The following is a 22259-nucleotide window of genomic DNA, read 5'->3' on the forward strand; positions in this document are numbered from 1 at the left end:
CGATTTTGCGTGACCCGTGCGAACGCACTGGTCTTTTACTAGTTACTCTTATTAAAGTATAAACCGAAAGTTCGTATTTTTTTATTTAATTTTGAAGGTGAAGCACGTTCAAGTGATGGCACCCAAAAGCGCATGGCTTCCTCTTGAGCAAAAGTGAAACAAAAGAAAGACTTAGTGCATGTTTGGATTGGCTTCTACAAGTTCCAAAAGCACTTCTAGTGCACTTCAACTTGAAAATTGATTTTTTTTTTGTTTGGATACTTTTTCAAAATCAATTCTCCACTCCAAAAGCAATTCTAGTAGAAGCTACAATTCCTAGCTTTTGAGTTTAGTAGAATCAATTCTACATATATTATATATTATTTATTATAACTCTTTTAAATTTTCCTTTTTTACCCTCTTTAATTTTTATCAATTACTTCTTTTCTTTTTTATTTGTATTAGAATTTATTACCATTTTGGTAATTATCCAATTCAAAATCACTTTTGTTAAAACTATCCAAACAATATTAATTGATGACAATCACTTCTATATCATTGTATCCAAACATAAATCAATTATTCTAAACTCAATTATGTTGAAATCAATTCTACTAAACTCAATGTTGTAAATTTACATTTGTTGATTAACTTTCTCAACCAATTTATATAATTAGTCTTTAAAAGTTTTTACTTTACATATGTCTCTAAATGCTAATTTTTAATTAAATTAAGATATTATTAATTTATATTAAATTGATTTTAAATATTAAAAATTAAGTTTAAATATACTTTTTAATTTTTTAATCCCGAGTTTTATCCCCAGATTTTATAGCATCACAACTCTGTTATTAATTATGATGACCCGAATAAAAACCCACATGTTGTGAAATAAGATCAAACATTAAGGATTCTTCCATTCAATCAAGTTGAGGGACCTAGAACAGAAAGTCAAACATGCACTTGAACTTTGTTTGGTAAGGCATATTTTCGAGTTTATAGCTTATGTCTTATAAGCTCATATGATAATTTAAACTCGTTTGATAACGGTTTTTTCATCACGAGCTTATAGCTTATTTTACTAGTTTATAGCTTATTTTCCAGACGCTATTTCAAATAGCGTTTTAGCTTATGTCTTATAGCTTATTAATTTTTTTTTATTTTCTATCCTTATTATTTTAATTAAAATCCATTTTTAACCCTTATAATTTATTTTAATTTAAAATAAAATAATTATATATTAAATATCTTTTATATCATTTTACATTGAACCGCTAATTTTACCAAACACTTCAATTAGCTTATAAGCTATCAGTCTCAATCATCCGCTATAAGCTATAAGTCATCCGTCATCAGCCATCAGTCATAAACTATAAGCTATAAGCTATTAGCTAGCTTATCAGTCAACCGCTATTTTTACCAAAGAGACCCTTAGTCTATAATTTCATACCCAAAAGTAACTTGTTCTTATGTTCCATACAAAAATGATTTTTAATTTTTATATTAATTGAATGAAAATGATAAAAGTCTGTACCCGATGAGAAGAAGAGTAAGACCGAAACAGAAATGAGGCATAGTAGCAGAGACCAAAATCTAAGCAAACTCAACCTGAGTTTTTGACAAATTTGATTTAACGACACCTTTAGAAAAGAACATGACATAATATATGATTGAAATATATCTAACATACAACATCTTTATTGACCCCTATATTCTTGGTTACCCGCGGCGAAAAACCAAAAATACCCCTACTTCGAACATGTATTTCTGAAGTAATTTTTTTTTCAAAATTTTCTCAGAATTCGAAAATACACTTCCGAAAACATCAAATAGGGGTGTTGTAGCTTATGCTTATCAGTAGTCAGTACTGGTTACTTGCCCCTTGTAATTTTGACAGGATTTTACTATTTGTATTATTTATGAAGAGCCACTTTCACTTTGACCATACTTTAATAAGTGATTTGCAACAGTGAATGGACAAGGTAAGGGAGGAAGTTATTGTTAAGGGGGGAAGTTATTGTTCGGAAGTATACTTATGAAACTCCCAAAAATGGGTGTTTTCAGAACTGCATTTCCGAAAACACTCTCATTTGATGTTTTCGGATGTGCATTTCTGAATTTTTGGAAAATTTTAAAAAAAAAATTACTTCGAAAATGCATTTCCGAAATAGGGGTATTTAGGGATTTTCGCTGGGGTCACCCTCATATGGGAATCAATAAATAAATTCTCAAATTTAAACAACGTACTATTTATTCAATCAAGAAATAAGAATCTAACACTTAAAAATGCATATTCTTCTCAGAGAATCCAACTTTCATCTATGATTATAAGAATGCACTCTTTTTCAGCACTCAAGGCACCTCTTGCATCATTAAGTTGTTTTTAATTAGGGCAAATGTCATATCTTTTAGTCAATTTCACTATGATTATAAGAATGCACTCTTTTTCAGCACTCAAGGCACCTCTTGCATCATTAAGTTGTTTTTAATTAGGGCAAATGTCATATCTTTTAGTCAATTTCACTGGTTGTCACCGCTTTACAAAATGTACATATATAAAAAATAAGGATTCTTCCATTGAAAGTGTCTCGTTACTCAAGGAATACCAAGGAGATTTCTTTATTAAGGGAACCGAAGTATACCCTCTAACAGCATATAGTTTAATAATCTCACTAGATATCTCGAATCATGTACATATTGATGTATTAATAATATTCATGGCTGTAAAGAAGAGGAGAATAAGAAGAAAATTCACTCATTTACTGTAAATTCATATCTATTTTCAGCTAAGCATTACAATTATGAGACAGTAACCAAGAATTGAATATCAACAGACCGCTACAAAACTTCTGCAAACCAATCACAGCTACAAAATGCCCATAAATGATACATTACCTTGTATATCTACCATAAGACCAAACAAAGACCTGAAAAATAATAGAATTCAAAATCAGTATTAGAAAACAGAAAGGCTGCAAATATATACAATTAACCAATTGGGTAGAAATTGTTTCCAGAAATATGCTTCAGAAAACAAAAATAAGTTCAAGTTTTTCTGTGACGTATTATCCATCCAACAAACAAAACCAAACAGAAATCTGACACCTAGCCACTGTATCACCCTGAACAAATAACATTGTTTTATTTATCAGTTACCAGTACTAACCATTAACCCAATAAATCAGCCAATCGACCAAATACAAATGAAATTAACACTTTAACTGTCAACCAACCAAACCTGTAAGAAAATATGAAGTTGTTTCTGGTGTGCATTTCCCCTGAATTTTTTTTTTCATTTTGTTGTGTTATCGTTAAACAATCTTCGCCTAGTAATTTGTTGCAAAGAAAAATTGGCTTTTGGAGGGATATTGTTCCCCTCCCCTACCCTATTAATAATTGAACCAAAAAACTTCAGTCTAAAAGAATCCCTTCCCTCCCCTCCAACCAAACACACCCTAAATAAAAGTCATGCATAATATTGTTACAAGAAAGACTATAGTTTCATAGCACTAAAGCTGGATTATTTCATCTGAAATTGAAACAACTCCAAATCCGACATGGCACTCTCTATATTCAAATTTGTAGTTATCAAAAAGATAACAATGATGCATACGCATAAATTCATATAAGTAATCAAAATTCATTAACGAAAATATTACCTCAACTTAGTGTTACAAAAAAATGCAGAGTGAAGAAGGTTTAAATCACCCCCACATCCTCTAAAGTAGGTTAGCCTTCCCACATAAGCAATGACTTGTTACTTTACAATACAGTTTACTGAACAGCATCATTACCAAATCTTTGCACCAAGAATTCATCCAGCTGACCCCAGTTAGGGGTATCAGATTTACTTAAATCACCTGATGGTAATGACCGTATACATTGAAGAATATGTTTGATATCCCGATATAACCTAGCAAGAAGGAAGAATTTTTAGAAATGAATGCTTTCTTAATAGTTTAAAAATTTAGGTCCAAATAATATAACTTGGGAAAAATAAATACCTATTCTTTGCCTGTGAAGTGCTTATATCAAATCTTGAAAATGCTTCTGAAATTTGTGAATGAAAGATAACGACCACTTGCCTGGAAAACAGAGAATTCGAGTTAACTGTAGGAATCCATATGTTAGATGTTAACATTATAGAATCAATTTTCTTTATAAGCCAAGAAGGCAGCAGCTGTAATTACTTTCCCTTTAAATGGAAAAACACGAAGAAAAAAAATTACTTCAGAATTCATCATATACAAGAATACAAATCCAAGAGATTTAACTGGCAGAACTAATATCAGTCCAAAAGATGATTGGGAAGTTACATGATAGTTAAATATATCAGTTTGCATGTAATATTCATATCTAGATAACAAACTTCTAAAAATTACTATGCTCAAGCGTTTCAAAACAACCATGTTTCTTTATCAACTAATTATATCTAAGACCTGGCAGGACCCGGCGGTCAGTCCCCCTGAAGAAAGCAATAAAATACCCACTGTTTAAACAAGCATCCCAACATTATAAATAATGGGTACCATACACTTTGGAAATTTGATATCACATTTTTTAATCAAAATGTCAGAAAAAAAGGAAACAAGACAATTTCTGAGGTTCTTACCTGAAAATTGCCTGAACATCTTCTTCATTCAAGGTCCGAGATAGAACACGCTGGAGGTATCCAACTTCCTAACATCAAATTAACAAAATAAATAGTTTCCGATTATGAGATTTCTTTGGTGACAAATTTGGCATTAGAGCAGAACTCAAAAATTTAATCTACTTAAAAGCACCCATCCCATCAAATCTAGAAGCATATCAAGTTAGTTACATATTCCATTTTTGTCAATGAATTTCAGCATACTCAACTCAGAATGAATTCTACATAAATTATACACAAGTTAGATACACACAATATTGAGGAAAAAAAGAAGTATAGTTACTGAGTTACAGTCCTCACAATATTCAGAGATAAATTTAACAGACTCCTCACAGATACCATTTTAATATTTGTCAAAAACTGATTTAATCCCTAGGCACTTGCAGTTAACCAAATGCCTAACATATTTAACCAACCAATATTGGGGTATTGTGATCATCACCTAATAGTTCAAGCATTTTTAGGAGTATATCTTTTATTTTGAAGTGATAAAAAATAATAAGATGTCCTTTCGAAATCAAAAACTCTAACAGAATATAGTTTTGATAGCAAGGCCAGTGAGATAACCAAATAATTTGACTGGGAACTAATTTATAACTTAATGCACATATTGAAGTAGATATAATAATAAGTAATTAACAAGGAAAAGAGTTACAAATAAAAATTAACTGACAAAAACTAAATATGGAAAAACTTCAGGAATGAGTATTAACAGAAAAGCCTATCATCATAAAGTATGAAAGGATATCAAATAGTGTGCAAGTAAAAAATGTAGACATAAACTCCAAGCATAACAATCATCTCTGTTGATCAGCGAAATTATTTACCTTTGTAAGGGACCGAGCAAATTGACTAGGCTGGGGATCAGCATCCTCGGGTCTATTCCAACTCTCAACAATTTGAGGCAACCCACGCAAGTGGACTAATAATCTTTCTCGCATTATCTGAAATAATTTAGAATGTATTTCATCTCTATGGACTTTATAATCCTGAAATGAAAAGATATGATGAAGGTACTAAATGTTACAAAAGTAAGCATTATTATAATATTTTGAAGTTTTCTTGCAAACAAAATTAAAGAATTTTTTTATTAAATTAAAAAGGAAGTATAGAAATTTAAGGCAAAATCAAAATAAGAAACAAAGACATTTAGCGTTGATTACAGTCATAATTACGATATTCTATCTATTTAATATAGCTGAAATATATTGAGAGATTCTCTCTTGCATATATATTTGTACATCCCATTTGTGTAAGGCAGGCTGATCATTCTAAACTATTCAACTAGTTCAAACATGCAGTAACAATTCAAAGCCTTTATAAGTGTGTTGATTTTAATTGATGACGAGAATAATGAGTTTGAATTTGAACATGATGAAATCAATCAAGAAAAAAAGTTTCAGAGAAAAAAATGATCTAGTGGATATACATGACTAAAACATTCGGAGTTCCTTGCCGGTCCTTGTTCCTGTTACCATACATTTTGTTAAAATCATTATTCGAACATAGGCTGCAAAATCCAAACTATTGACCCTCAGCTTTAATGCATACAAGCTGTAAAAAGGTACAATTTCTTGTGTGACCGACACTATGTAGAATACAACGTTGCATTTAACTGTAAGCTTCACATAGACTTCTCTCCATTTTATATCTCTTTTCACTTTCATTTTCTACCATATTTGGCCATTTTCCTTCACTTTAGACTTTACAAGCTCAAATATTATCTATTAATTTTCCCCTTCTTTTACAATATTTATTTTTCCACCCAAAGGAAGTAGAGATATTAGAGGAATCATTTCAAGGGTGATTAAACGAAAAATGCATTTCAACTTAATAAACTACTAAGTAAATTTTCACCTTATACAAGGAATTGTAATTCATAAATTTTCATCTCCTATAAGCAGGAAAAGAGAGTAACAATAATACTTCCAGCAAAGAAATTCATTGAAAATGCAATTAAAATCAAACGTCTACATGAGTCTACCATATCGGATGGAGGAGGGTGAAATAGGAATAACGTAGATACCTGTGCGACTCGATCAATCTCTGAAAGCAATAGCAATTTTCTAGTCTCTGGTACTTTCAGAAAAAGAATCTGCCGAATTTCTTACACCAGAAATGAAGAACAATGTTATTTTTAATTAAAACATGTAATAACAAGGTCATAAACTCTTGTAATACCAACACATTCAAAAATATTAATATAGGTGTGCGTATTTATACCAGGAATAATAGCATGTATAAAACTAATGACTTGACTTGCCAGCGCCAGGTGTTTAGAGGTGATGGACTTCAAACCAGACACCTGAACACAACTTACAAAAAATTAGAAACCAAAAGAATGGCAAAGATCTAAGTTAATTGAAATGGGATCAAGATAGTTAAGCAAAACTGTCTTAGGGGTTGGAGGGAAATGGCACCCAAATATGAGAGGAAGTAGGGAAGCAAAAATAACCCAAGGGTCTGTTCTATCATTAAACTAATAGCTGCAGCATTTACTTAGAATATACCTAGATGAAGTGGTGCACACTATTTGAAAGCCGGAAAATTCTGAGCTCGGCATTGTCTGCAGTTTCTCCCCAGTGCAGTACAAATATAAGCTGATATGACTCAATAGATGTTCCCCAACCTAGGTATAACTAACACATAAGTTGAAATCTGATAGGATCACCATTAATGACAGGCCCATTATTAATGGGGGGAGAAATAACAGAATGGGACACGTGGAGTAAGGGGATTGGAGAGAGAGAGAGAGAGAGAGAGAGAGAGAGAGAGAGAGAGAGAGAGAGAGAGAGAGAGAGAGAGAGAGAGAGAGAGAGAGAGATCTCTGTTAGAATAGAATGAATATTTGTTAGGATTATAGAATAAAGGGAATTTAGAGTGGTAAGACATGCAGGTTCTCTCATTTTTGCCTTCTCTTTTTCTCTAATCTCAACATTGCTCTACGGTATTGAGTGTTGGGCTGTGAAGGGCAACGAGAAATATTGAATTGAGAAAAACTTAATTGTATTGAAATGAGAATGAGGGCTAGGTGACTAATGGTCCAACTAAAAGAGATAGGGGAATACTTAATTTCCTTTGCAGACCACTTGGACTTTGCTCTAAATATATGCATATTATTTCTAAATATAGTTTCTATATCTAAAAGGATCCAAAAATTCAAAGAATGATACTAGTAGTACCTGCATTGCACCAGCCCCTAGCACAAGTTGGCATGTTCTTGTGTTGAAAAACTTCAAGATTTCTGCCACACGGTGAACAACTTCTGAAGATAATGTTGGCAAAAGGTTGTTCATATCAATGTATTCTGACAGCATCTTCAGCAATATCAAGCCACTGGAAGCAAACAGAAAAAATCAAAGTACTTGAAATGTATTCACAGCTGAGACAAAACCATATAATATAAGTGAATCCAACTCCATATTAAGGTTGACATGAATCAGTATATTGTAATAAATAATAATAATAATAATAATAATAATAATAATAATAATAATAATAATAATAGTAATAATAAAAATAAAAGAATGCCTACACAAGCTTATTCAGAGAGAGAGAGAGAGAGAGAGCAGTAAATACAATACAAAAAGAATAAAAGCTGCATAAAATAGAGGGAAAAAAGAGAAAACGAAGTTCAGCCTAGGTAACTTACCAGTTTACCATGTGATAACCAACACCTTTGTAGAAAAGAGCCTGAGATGCAGATTTTTTATGATCTTTCTCAGTGCTGTTACTCCCAACCGATTTGCTATGACCTCTATTTAATTTCTTAGATTCTTCCGCGGAATCAGCCTGCTCAACATGCTGTTCAGCACTCAACAGTCCAGTGTCCGCCATCGGCTGGGCATCATTGTTAGATGCCATATCATGGTAACCCGTTGAATTATCCTCTTCAACACCATTAAGGTTCTCAGAAGACAGTGCATCCGATGAGAAAAGCATATTGATAATGGATTGAAATTCATCAGGAACATCTATCTCCACCCAAGTTTCTTGGTCAAGCACTGCCTTGATCTTTGACATCTAAATACAAAGCAATAAATATTAATAGAGGTGAACATTTTTTTATGAGGAATATTATATTAGATGGCGGAAGAACAAAATTTAAACCAACCCGAGAATCATGCTGAAAATCAATAAAAGCCTTGGCCTGCGACTGCAGTGTCCCACGGATGCTGTATCCCAATCTTCCACCAATCTGTTAGTTTGAATGTGGTAGTTAAATCAGGGAACTAAAACCACATAATTTGGTATCTAAACTTTAAAGTTTAAACCAAAATGAAAATATGTACTTTTTCAGTAGCTGTAATGAACTCATGGGTGATGTTGTAAATAGTTAGAAATTCCTGCAGTTTCAATCTAGGATGGAGAGCAGCACGGACCCCCAGAAGCTTTGCCCATCTTCCATGAGCAGCATCACATGCTGCAAAGACAGCTTCTGCGTTTTCTCGCAATACATCAGCTCTGTTTAGGACCAGATTCTTTGAGAACATCAAACAAATTGGGCAGCAACTAAAACACAAGTAATTGCTGAAAGCATACTAGATCTAAGTATAGCTTATTTTATATAATCCATATACCAATTTTACAGGAACCCATTATTAGCGTTTTTAAGAGGGGAGATCACATAAGAGCAATTAGTTATCAGTAATCAGTAAAAAGAAATGCAGTAATTGAATCCTAGCAGCCTCTGAAACAGAAAAATGATTACTCGAGGGCAGAATAGGAAGATAAGATAAAACATTTGAGAGGAGGATTACCATGCATACTGATTAAACATAGGTTATGGATGTTATTATGTTTGCAAAGATAATGTCAGCTACAAGAAAATGTACCAAATAAACTAGACATCCAAGCTATGGAATTACTATAGCTTGCTTAAGTCAAGAGGCAAAACACTCAAGTCTTAAGGGAACAGAATGTAGTGGCCTTTGGTAATATTCCATCTCATATTTCTCCCATTTTGCAGCCTAATTTTTTAAATGATAGAATAGTTCTATAATGTTTTTAGTATAAAACCTTCCGTGTGCCTTCACCTATCAGATTAAACTTGAGTTAATTGGCTTTTGACATATAAATAGTTCCCATTCAATATAATACATTTGTCAGAGTCCCACATCGGACAATATATGGCCTGAACATGTCCTTATAAGTGGGGGCAATCCTCACCCTACAAGCCGGTTTTGTAGAGTTGAGTTAGGCCCAACCACATTTCTTAACATGGTATCAGAGCCTGGTTTAAGATCCAGTGGGCCACCTATTATGGTTTCCGCTATCGGGCCACCCACCATTTATTTCCACGCTCCAGTTGTCTAGTCCTGGTCGTGAGGGGGTGTGTTAAGAGTCCCACATTGGACAATATATGGCCTGAACATGTCCTTATAAGTGGGGGCAATCCTCACCCTACAAGCCGGTTTTGTAGAGTTGAGTTAGGCCCAACCACATTTAACCGTCACCATTCAATAAAGAATGGAACAGTTCAAATTTATAAGAGAAAAAAATTGTTTGCACAAAACAATAAGAAAACTTATTACAATACAATTATTTATCATTTCTATTAACTTAAGACTTGTACTTATATAATGCTGCACTAGTGAGTAGTATGTTTAGGTGCTTATGCGAGGGAAAATTAGCTCTTATATAACAAATTACACAATTTTTTAACACATTTAAACTAAAAGAATCCAGAAAAAGCTTTCCAGTACATGTGTATTAGAACAAAGAGGCTATATTTAACCTGAAATTTTTTGACATGTTTGAGGAGCTCACAGCATCAATTGCTTTTCCCTGAAAAGAGGAACCCTTGGCAACATTTCTCTGCGGTGAATACGGAAAAAATGTAGTGCCATTAACATCGCTTTCTTGGGATATCTCTGCAGCTGCAGCACCATGAGCAATTGCGGCAGCAACTGAATCAGAAGCATAATGACCATCACAGTTGCTCAAAATCCATTCAATGGCTTTTTTCACTTCAGCAGCCCGTACTAAATGAGCCTGCAATCACTAAAAAGAAAAAAATCTTATTACATCTCTCTTAAAACAGCTGATAAAGTGCAAACCACTGGAAAGCTAAATTTCAGTAACATGGATGTAGCCATACACAATACATATGCTTGTACATGAGATACAGCCAACACAATGAGTCTCCCTAAGAAGCTAAGAAGATAAAAACACGTAATTTTAGCAAAATAAGTTGGCATAATAGCCAATTATCCTTTTCTTGGGCAATAGCCATTGATAATGAGGTGTGATGTATCGAAGAGACAAAAATTACGCAGTAAAGAGTATACAGCATACAATACAAAATAATGCTATTAAAAACAATAACATGTGGAAAAGTTTGAGTCATGTGATTGCAAAACTCACAAGATTGTCAAGAAAATATACAAGAATTTCTAAATCAGTGAGCATTTCCATTCATGTTCAAGTGATATTTGTTGATATAACTCAATATTTCAGAACCTCACAAATATAAAGGAAAAAAATGAACACTCAGTTACTTTACATAACGACCACTTTAAAGGTAGCATACAACAAAATGATTGGACTTCAGATTGAAAATAAATTGTATTTTCATGTATATTGTATTTTCAAGTATCAAGGATAGGAGAATGTAAAATGTATATATATACATGAAGCTAACCTGATCAATCCCTGAAGATTAAGGAATAGAATCAACCAAAAAGAGACAACTAGGAAAGAATCCCAGAAATACAATTGGGATATTATCTAAACTCATACTTATAATATTTTACAATATCACAACATGCCCCCTCAAGGTGGAGCATTTGCATCCAACATGGATGTCCCAAAATATAAGCTCCCTTTTGAAAGAAAGAAAGAAAAAAAAGTGTCCCTAAATATAAGCCTCAATTAAAATTACAATATATAATACATTTATTATTTTTTCTCAAATAAAATCATAATTAATACTACTAGAATTACAATACGCACTCATTGCTGTATTAATTAAGTCAAATTCATTCAAGTCAAATTCAATGTAGGAGGGACAACAAAAATTCACCCAAGAAGACCCCCAACCTCCAAAAAAGTTATCCACTGACCAAGTTACAGGACATTTCAAAAGCATAGCGACATTTTCACATTTTCATTAGTTGCAGAGTTTATGTATTGTCTATCAGTGTCAATGCATCTCAGCAATACAAGAAATCATTAATGCAAATCCTCTATTTTATTCAGACTAAATACATTTTAAAAATATACAAGAGTTTTAGTTAAGATGAACACAACAAAGGCCAAGTACAAATTACCTGTACTATCATGAAAATAGCACTCAAAAGATGGACAAAGCAATCAGATGACAGACTCCTTAACTTGCTAGCAAGCGAAGCACCACCACCTGAGTCATTATTTAACAATAAAAAGTTGAAAGCAGAAAAGAGCATATATAAAGAATGAATCACATTACACTTGTGTAATACTTGGACACTTACAACATACAATCAATGATATTTTATCGTATAAATGTAATTCAAAATTCACCATTGGATTGAAAATTATTATTATATTAATCAAATTGCATGTTAATGTAAAATTGTTCAATATGCCATTGAGATATGTCAAAATAACATATGCACTTTTGAAATATATTGAAAACAAGAATCATCTGATTACAAACTCATTTACATTTTAAGATGTCACATACAAAATTAATGTAACAAATTATTAATTATTCAACAGTTGGATCCACACAAAAACTACGTTGTTGAGTTTTTAATTGTGTAACAGTGACAATATTAAACCAGTAAAACTTAATCCCTTCCCATATATATAAGAATTAATTTTCTGATAGCCAAACATTAGCAGTTATGCTAAAGAAAATCTCACCATCTGCCTCTACAGCTCGGTCTCCAGAAAAGAACTCTGATTCTGAACCTCGGAGAGCAAGAACTGGAAGCAACTCAGCAACAGCAGTTTTTATAGAGCTCTTCATATCAGCAGTTAGTGTGTCTCGATAGATCCTCAGAATAGAGGGAAGTTTAGCCTGAAAATAAGAAAAATAGTACAAAATCATTTAACAGGCATAATCCCCTGCAAAGATAAAAAATTTGATTCCAAGTCAACAAACTCCCTACCAAAAAGGGACGCATCAGTGAATGGCCATCATAAGTACAATTATTATTTTTGAAATAGTGCATGTCATGTTAGGGCTAGTTGTCCTACTCATTTATATCCCTTGCTCCACCTAGATGGATAAAACTTGGTTGTTGTTATTGTATTCTATACGAGGCTTCCTACTCTGTACTACAAAAAGGGCCTTGCAGAAAATTATGGTTAGTAAGCTGAAAAATTAAATGGCATGAGGAAACCAATAACCACCACCACCAAATTAATGTACTATAATTGTGCTGTTTCCAACTCCACAAATAACACATGGCCAAGACTAACTCTCCCACTCCAAGGTTTCCAAATCTTACAGAGGACGATTAGAATGAAACGGGGAATTTCAGGAGAATCACGTGGGAAGCATAAAGACGGAAAGTGTTGTTTGTTTTGTGTACTATTTTATGGTACAGGATCTCAAGATGGGTTTTTCTGTTTCTCTTATCCTCATTTATTGGTTATCAAATGTCAAGCGTTTTCAAATTATTATGAAGGATAAATGAACAGCATATCCTCAAAAGTAGAAAAGGAATAACTAGTTGAATGGATCTTAGTAAAGATTTTTCATAAATCAAAGACGAAACTCAAACTTCCACAACATGATATCGAAATTGAATTAACATAAATAATAATAATATTAGTAAAGTAAATGCAGCTAATACTCACTGTTCTAAGCAAGCCAATTACAGTAGGGAGAAGACTGTCTTTGAAATTAGTTGTTTCTTCTTCTTCTAACTTTACCTGGTTATGATGACGTAGAGGTTAGATCAAAAATTGCATCCTCAAAACTTATCAAAACATGAATGCACAAAGAAAATATAATATCGCATAGAACAAAATTCAAGCACATAACATTGTGAGACTTTGAGCTTCTCAAACATTGGATTAAATGCCAAAGTACTCAATGAACTTATTTATCAGTGTGCTTAAGGCATCAAGAATCATCAAGACCTTCATTTATCCTGCTACTAATACTAAGAAATATACTGTTTCTTTGTCTTAATCATAGATTCATAGGGTAAATCGATTTTAGTAATCCAGTATTCTTCAGTGTGGTAAGTAAAGCTTGACAAAGAAATGTTCAAGCTAGTGATTGATAGGATCAATTTAATATCTAAATAGGGAAAATAGCAGAAACAGGATAATATAAGAAAAGACTGACTTTTATTTGAATTTCTCTAGAGTTCAAATGGGATCTAGGGTTACAAATAAAAGTAGAAAGCTGTAGAAAAAATGCAGAAAAGATAGAAAGAAAATGGAGGCTCTTAGAGAGGCCTAGTCTCTCCCATGTGGTATATCCACTACTAATTTCTGCGTGTCCTAATGATTGCTGCAGCCAATCATTAAATACTGAAACCTAGGAATTATTCTCCACTCATCTACTGCCAGCTGGCAGGCCCATGTGCAGCACCCACTACAAAAGATTCTGCTCTCTCTCCTTGCCCTTTTGTCTTTTTCTCACATAAACCTTACCATACCTATCAATTCTCCCCCCTTCAAAACTCTCCTTGACCTCAAGGAGAATGTTTGGAAATTCTGCTCCCATTTTGTTTCTTAATTCTCACGAATTGTCGACGTCAGGCAGGTTCTTCCATTTCACCAAAACCTCTATTTCTCCCAGCTCATTTCTCCTAGAAACTATCATCTTCTCAGGAGGAGGTTCTAAGTGCCACTCCTCATTCATACAAGCTGGCAGGGGCTGTGATTCCAGAGAAGATGAGACAGTTTTCTTCAATAAAGAAGCATGGAGAACTGGGCGTGCCCTAGTGTCTTCAAGTAGCTTCAGTTTATAAGCTACTGCCCCTATCCTTTGCAACATTCCATAAGGGCCATAGTACCTAGGGCTTAGTTTTTGATTCACTCTCTTAGCTAACTTCTTCATCTTATAAGGTTGTATCTTCAAGGACACCTTTTCTCCTACTTCATACTCAACCTCCCTTCTATGCTTATTGGCTTGGCGTCTCATCACATCTTGAGCTCTAAGCAACTGATCTTGTAACTCCTTCAGCATAACATTTCTTTCAACTGTCAATTTGTTAAATTCATCCACAGCATAAAAAGGTGTGTCTCCTCTTATTAACATAGGTGGTGCCCTACCATATAAGGCATCAAAAGGTGTAGTCATTAAAAAGGCATGGTAATTGGTATGATACCAATATTCAGCCCAAGCTAGCCATTTAGACCATTGTTTAGGCTTCAGACCAGTTACACATCTCAAATAGGTTTCTAAACATCTGTTCACCACCTCTGACTGAGGGTGATATGCACTGCTGTATTTCAACTGAGTCCCAGCCTGCTTCATTTCACCCACAATCTTCTCTATCTCATTTGTTTGGTTGAAGGGATATCTATAGGGTCTCAGATTAGGAATAGTTGCTCCAGGCTTTAGGATGATAGCATGATCATGCTCCCTAATAGGTGGTAGCCCATTAGGTAGATGGAATACTTCTTCAAACCTGTCCAGTAATGTCTTCCATTCATCATCCTCTACTGTTGCATTTACTCCTTCAGCTTGCACAGATTCTACCAGCATTCCTCTTCCTTCATCATTCAAGGCTTTCAACATTTCTTTCATAGAAGCTTGTTTGGTACTTAGTACAGGGTCACCAAAAATACAATGTTCAATCTCCTCCTGCTTCCATTTCAGACATAACACGCCAAAATTTGCTTCAATGTTGCCCAAACTGGCCAACCAATCCATCCCCAACACCAATTCAGCTCCACCTAACTCCATTAAGAAAAAATGTTGATTAAAGTCAACCCCTTGCACATTGAAACTCACCCCTTCACAAACACCTTGATATTTAACCCTCTCTCCATTTCCCACCTCTATGACATAGGGAGGAGTCTCCATCAACTGTATGCCCATTCTCTCTACCAGCCTAGCATCAATGAAATTACTAGTTGCCCCTGAATCAATGAGGGTTATCAACTTCTGTCCTTGTACAGTAGCCCAAACCTTGAAGGATTTATTAGAAGTGAACCCTTGTTTGCTCTGCAGTGACAAATGTAAGGTTTTGAGTTCTGTCACTAATTCCTCCACTGCCTCAGTTTGAGTACTAACTCCCCAATTCCCCTCTTCTTCCTCACTACTAATCTCACACAGCTTGAAACTCATATGCTTAAATTTGCATATGTGCTCCCGATTCCATTTGTCACCACACTTAAAGCACAATCCCTTCTTGCTCCTCTCCTCTAACTCAGCAGGATTCAATCTCCTTCCTTTGTGTCTCTCATTTGCTCCTCCACTGATCTTCTCACCATCCTTCTTAGAGCCACCTACTTCTATAGGATCTTTGATTTTCAGCAGTCCTCCTCTATCCTTCCACGAGCTCCCATTCTTTTGGCAAACTTCATTTTTTTCTTCAATTAATAATGCTCTATCCATGAGGTTAGATAAACCTTGACTCTCATAGAGCTTTAGTTCAGCCTGAATCTCCTCCTTCAAACCATTCAAAAAAATGGAATCTAACATTATTCTTTCCTCTCTTCTTAAAGGAGCTACTAACCTCTCAAACTTCTCCATATACTCCACAACAGTCCCTTTTTGTTTCAAACTCAGCAGGGGGGCCATCGGGTTTTGCATCATACCCGGTTGAAATCTTCTCATCACCGCAATCTTAAATTCCTCCCAAGTCCTTAGTGGTGCTTGTTCTTCCCACCACTGATACCAATTCAAAGCTCTATCCTCCATAGCCAGTACCACTGCGTCTAGCTTGTCACGTACTTGTATCCCGTTCAAATGGAAGTATCTCTCTACGCGAACCAGCCAACCAAACGCGTCATCTCCCTTAAAGATTGGAATTTCCAATCTTCGTCTGTTTCCCAAAAACCTAGACCCATTTCCGCCACCGTGACGACGAGTTCTGGGTCGAGAATCTCGTGACACAGTGCTTCTCTCACTTCCTTCCTCATCGTCGTACTCGTGCTCGCTCCCATATCTATGTGTCCTTCGTGATCGATCCTGAAGCAGTTGGCGTATCTGCTCCATTGTGACTTGGGGTTTCGCTTGTTGTTCCAGAACCAGCAGTCTGATTTGATCTAAGGTTCCTTCGAAATTGTTCATTCTCTCTTCAATCATGTCAACTCTGTTTTCCATGATGCTTCTAGTAATGACCATTCACTGTGTAATGAAACCAAGGCTCTAGATACCAAATTGATAGGATCAATTTAATATCTAAATAGGGAAAATAGCAGAAACAGGATAATATAAGAAAAGACTGACTTTTATTTGAATTTCTCTAGAGTTCAAATGGGATCTAGGGTTACAAATAAAAGTAGAAAGCTGTAGAAAAAAATGCAGAAAAGATAGAAAGAAAATGGAGGCTCTTAGAGAGGCCTAGTCTCTCCCATGTGGTATATCCACTACTAATTTCTGCGTGTCCTAATGATTGCTGCAGCCAATCATTAAATACTGAAACCTAGGAATTATTCTCCACTCATCTACTGCCAGCTGGCAGGCCCATGTGCAGCACCCACTACAAAAGATTCTGCTCTCTCTCCTTGCCCTTTTGTCTTTTTCTCACATAAACCTTACCATACCTATCAGTGATTGAACTTAGGTAATCTCGGTTGATTCAACCTTAATTGATGGTCATTAATCACTAGAGCCAACCACTTTGTTAATCCATATGCCTTTTAAATAAGCTACAACAGCAGAAAGAATCCTAGTTGAATTGGGATAAAAACTAATACAACCTAAAGATTAGACATTTAGACTTAATCCTAACAATGCTAAAAAAATTGGAACTTCAAAATTGTGTTATCCTAATCTTATCAAGATAAGGAAGCTGAATAACCTTATAAATTAAAATACATAACTTAATTCTAATCAGTAAATCCTAACTAACATAAACTAAAAAAGATAAAATAATCTCCTCAGTAATTCAAAATGTAGGTTGTTGTCTTCTTTCATTAGTGCTATGCCCAATATCACTTATCAGAATGTTGAATTATAATTATTGTGGTAATGGTACCATATCATGAACTGTTGGAAAATCTGCCTTAATTGTGGCTGGGCCATATTGTCGGCCTTCATTGCTGAAACATTTGGTTATAGAAGTTTCTTTATGCTAGAATGCATTTGTTATAGTATGCGCCACTCCCTCTTTTTAGGGTTTTCTTAAATTGGTTAATTTTTTTGTATTTAAGGATAGTAGGCCACATCTGGTTTACTAGAATATGCTTGAAAACCAATGAATCTTATTTTAATGTGTATCATGTAGTGCTTGTCTAATGTTTAGTATAATGATTCAAGAGCTACGGACTACCGAACTTCTAAGTTATGCATTTCAATCTTTATGCTACTTAGCTTTATTATCAATTTGAATATTGAACTATTAGTGGGTAAATGTGATTACATTATATATTATACATGCTGTATTTAGGTTTTTAATATTATTTTTATATTAGGAATACTCTCACGAATTAACGGAAGCTCCAAGAGTTTACCTACACTCTCAACTCAAGTTTGACAACCTAACAGTATTTTCATTTTAAAATGTGCCAGGTTAGTTTACATGAAGAAACCCCGGTGACTGTATCCCCTCTAAAACATAATGGTAAAGATTTGAAAGATTTCCAGCACAAGATTCATATAAAATAAGAGAGACAACCAAAAAGAGGTGTTAAAGATAAAAGTAATTGAAGATTCAATCTTACTTCATCATCTTTTCCATTCATGGGAAGGGAAGCTCTTGCTTTAGCTTTAGATAAAATTATCACATCTGATTCTGCAGCATCGTGTAAAGAAGCTCGAATAAACTCTGCTGAGAGAATGCTACAAAAAACAATACAATTCACTATAGTTCAACTCTGTTCTCTTCCAAAAATTATAGGGTGATCAAAAATCAAGAAAAGCAGTAGAAAGCACTGTCAAACGAATTTTGAGATGCAGGTTAATGGAACACACAATCTAAGAGAAACTAAACAGTAGCATATGCCACCTTGATAGATCAGGACAGCACTAAAAGTTTACCTGTTTATTGATTCTATAAAACCTGTCACATGATCTCTAAGATGACGAAAGCAGTGCAACCCAGTGAGCTCATCTCCATCCTATCAAAGTTACAGTAAACAAATAAGACTAAAATTAGCATATAATTCTCTCCTTGTCCTTCAGGAATCCCATTGACATTAAATAGTAGAATGCCTCATTAACAGACTTCAAAGAAAATTAGTTATGTTCAACGCTAAGTAATTGATGTCAGTTACAATATAAAAGGAAACTACTCAGTCATACTGTGATTGATATCAGCTGCCCACACCCACCCAGCAAACACTGATTGATATCATCAACACACACAGCAAACACTGATTGATATCATCTACACGGACATTAATAAGAATAATAACTAAGCAGTTTTACATAGACATCACCCATCCATAATAGGGTTTGGTAACATTATTCCAGCCCCATAGTATAAAATATAAATAACAAACACATCAACTTTTTGCAGCAGAATTTCTTTAAAAGATTAACAACATACACTTTTACAGACTAAAGAGACGAACTTGTTACTTAAAAAGCTTAAAGGACTAACTTGTTACAAACTTCTAACTTTAAGGACCAAATGATGTATTTGACCAACAAAAAACATTTTAAGTTGGACATCCTTTCCTAGTCATGATAGGTCAAACACATATAGTCCTCACAAAAAGAAAAGAACAGAACTAAGGCTACGATCAAGAAAATAGGAAGTAATTAAGAATGATGATGTGTTTGATTTGCTGACAAATGAGGGACTGGACAACACAACTCTAATTGTATTGTGTTTGATTTTAAAATTAGTTATTGGACTAGACAAAACTGGGGACTAAGGATTGGACAAAAACTCAAACTAAAACATATAACAACTTTCTGTCTCAAGTACAAGCTATCAAAATTATAAAAATACCTTTTTATTTTCTACTGAGAATATATTCTCTCCCATCTCTCATCTTTCTACCCTCCATTGCTCTCTCTCTCTCTCTCTTCTCGATCTCATCTCTCTCCTCTCCCTCCTCTCTTTCTCTCTCCCTTCCTTATATCTATCTCTCACCCCCCACTCTCAACAATTAATATTTACATTTGCATTCATAAAGGGTGTAAACAGACCCTACTATTAATAGGATTTTCATAAAACAGTTAAAGTATACCAGTAAATGTTGCAAATCGTCAGTTACATCCAGTGCTCCAGCACAATCTGCAGATGCAACAAGCTGTATCACAGCAAAATTAATCAACTTAAAATGGATTTCCAGTTGTCAAACAATAACAATCCATAAAAACAAACGATAATTAAGGAAACATGGGAAAATCAAACAAAATGATAAACAATGAATCAACAAAGTGTGACAGTTAATCAAGTGACAGCCAAAGTGATTCCCTAGGAAACTCATTGCATGAATTGATTAATTAACTAACTCATAGAACTACTCCAACAAAGCAAAGTAAGTAAACCGCAAGTAGTTTCCCCCATAAATTTCCATAACCCATCAAATCCTATTCAGTATAGTTCCCACATTTACAGCACAACACCTTTCAATTCTAACAACCAGTCAAAAATAAAAGTTGTTATCTATGAAGCACGGACCACTCTAGGAGTAGGCGTGTCGCAGTGTCTAACACGCGTTGGTGTCCGATACTTGTATGACAACCATACAACACGTGTGGGAAAAGTCAGACAAGTGTTCCCAAATAAATGATTTACTTAATTTGCTTCGACACTCATTAAATTGGTGTCTGACACTCGTTTGACATTCATACAACACGTGTCTGACAATTTAGACAAGTCTTTAAGAAAGAATTTTTTTTTTTTCATTCAACACACCTTATACACTTTTCAAAACAAATCGCATACGCAAGGGTTAAACATGTATCAAAGCAATATTATCCATGAAAAAGTAAAGACAATAAATTTGATTAGGATATTTTTAACTCTTAATAATAAATGCATAAATGAAGTTCAAATACAATCATATATGTAACGGTGTCGGTGTCCTATATTTTTTATATTATCGATGTCGGAGTCCGTGTTCCATTGGCCGTTATTCAAAATTTAAAGCTGAAATAATTCACAAGCTAACAAAACTAAAATAAAACCACCTAAGGTTAACTGCAATCAGCTCTCCACAATTCTCCATAAAAATTTCTAACATCCACAGCACCAAAACTTAAAACGCGCCTCTCTACAATTGGAACGAATCGCATCAAAAAATGAGAATTCAAACTACTCCACAAACACTAACCAATTTGAGAGCTGAGAGTGCTTGATTAACATAGAATATGAGCCTAAGTTTCTGCTGAAGCGCCAACAGATTCGTCCTGGTACCGTTAAGCTGCTGAATCTGCCTAGCAGACTCAACCAAATCTGAATCAATAAGCCGAACAGTATCCTTCAGTTCCCGAATCCTCGCACATCCTTCAACGATCTTACCATTAAGATCCTGCAACTGTCCCTGCGCTTCAAAGAACGAAGACGACCTCAGCGAGATCTCCTTAACAAGATGAAGCTCCACCACATCAAGATACTGCGAGAGCTTCTCCTGCAACACAGCGTTCTCTGCAAACGTCGAGAACGGACACGCAGCGCGGAACGTGGCACCTTCCTCCAATCGAAAATCTTCTTTGAAGTAAAGCGAGGGAACCTCGCGGAGACAAGCGACGAGTGCTTCGCCGGCGCCGTCGGTGTCGGATGGTAGGGAGATCTCTTTGTTGGCGTGTTTGCGGATGTCGTCGAAGCGGTGGAAGGGATCGGAGACGGTAGAGAGGTAGGTGTGGAAATCGGATCGGGTGATTTCGGAGGTGGATTTGGTGGAGGAGATAGGGGTGAATTCGGGAGGGGAGATTGTGGTGGAGGAGAGAGGGTTGTTGAGGATGGAAGAGAGGCTTTGGATTGCGTCTTTGGAGAAGGATGTGGAAGGAGCTGAGGAGAGGGTTGGTGACCTTCCCCACGTTTGTTGGGAGGGTGGGGAATCCATTGATTTTGGGAGGGATTAGTGAGGGGACATTGGTGTTTAGTGAGGGAGATCGGGGGTGGGGAAGTGGTGGTTGTAGGGAGGAGTTTGGTGTAATGGAGGGGATTGAATTAGTTGGGAGGGTTAGTGGGGGTGATGCATGGGAGGGGGTGTATGGGGAGAAGGGGAAATATGAATGGCGAAGGTTGGATTGGGATCTGGGGGAAGAATAGAGGGCGAGAGTTGAGGATGGTTTTGCAGTGATGAGCAATGATATGAAAATGGAGTAGTGGAAGGAAGAATCTTTGTAATTTGTATGGAAAAAACCGGTGGTCTGGACCGGGTTGGGATTGGGACTTTAAACCGGTGCGGCATTAGTGTTGGTTGTGCGATTGAAAATCATCTATTATTATTGTTATTGGTATTAAATATTAAATATATATAATAAAGATGACAATTTCTCATTCCACCCCATGAGTCTCGAAGTCCTTTTTTTTTGTTTAACGTTGTTTTATTCCGTAGTTGCACTTACGGAGCTATTCCGAAGATGCATCTACAGAAAGCTTTG

At 35.1% G+C, this 22259-nt stretch overlaps 1 protein-coding gene across 4 annotated transcripts; it reads right to left on the reverse strand.

Annotated features, from left to right (window-relative positions):
* Positions 1 to 2658: 2658 nt before the first annotated feature.
* LOC131594707 (vacuolar protein sorting-associated protein 54, chloroplastic-like) lies at positions 2659 to 21983 on the reverse strand. 4 transcript variants are annotated; one of them, XM_058866902.1, is made up of 19 exons: positions 20984 to 21978; positions 19892 to 19954; positions 18732 to 18811; positions 18416 to 18533; positions 13421 to 13495; positions 12479 to 12635; positions 11902 to 11990; positions 10368 to 10624; positions 8923 to 9094; positions 8745 to 8828; positions 8283 to 8653; positions 7813 to 7966; positions 6854 to 6935; positions 6657 to 6736; positions 5458 to 5574; positions 4592 to 4659; positions 3984 to 4064; positions 3639 to 3892; positions 2659 to 2906 (listed from the first exon to the last, which is right to left on the reverse strand). In XM_058866902.1, the coding sequence occupies exons 1-18, from the start codon at positions 21713 to 21715 to the stop codon at positions 3754 to 3756; spliced, it is 2919 nt and encodes a 972-aa protein (XP_058722885.1). In that variant the 5' UTR covers positions 21716 to 21978; the 3' UTR covers positions 2659 to 2906; positions 3639 to 3753. The 4 variants fall into 4 exon arrangements, with proteins under 4 accessions (XP_058722885.1, XP_058722884.1, XP_058722887.1 ...); XM_058866901.1 differs by having other exon boundaries at positions 5458 to 5619; XM_058866904.1 differs by lacking the exons at positions 2659 to 2906; positions 3639 to 3892; positions 3984 to 4064; positions 4592 to 4659 and having other exon boundaries at positions 5460 to 5574; positions 6657 to 6725; positions 20984 to 21983.
* Between the last annotated feature and the right edge of the window lie 276 nt (positions 21984 to 22259).

The sequence above is a fragment of the Vicia villosa genome, linkage group LG4 (assembly GCF_029867415.1).
Source record: "Vicia villosa cultivar HV-30 ecotype Madison, WI linkage group LG4, Vvil1.0, whole genome shotgun sequence".
Taxonomy (NCBI): domain Eukaryota; kingdom Viridiplantae; phylum Streptophyta; class Magnoliopsida; order Fabales; family Fabaceae; genus Vicia; species Vicia villosa.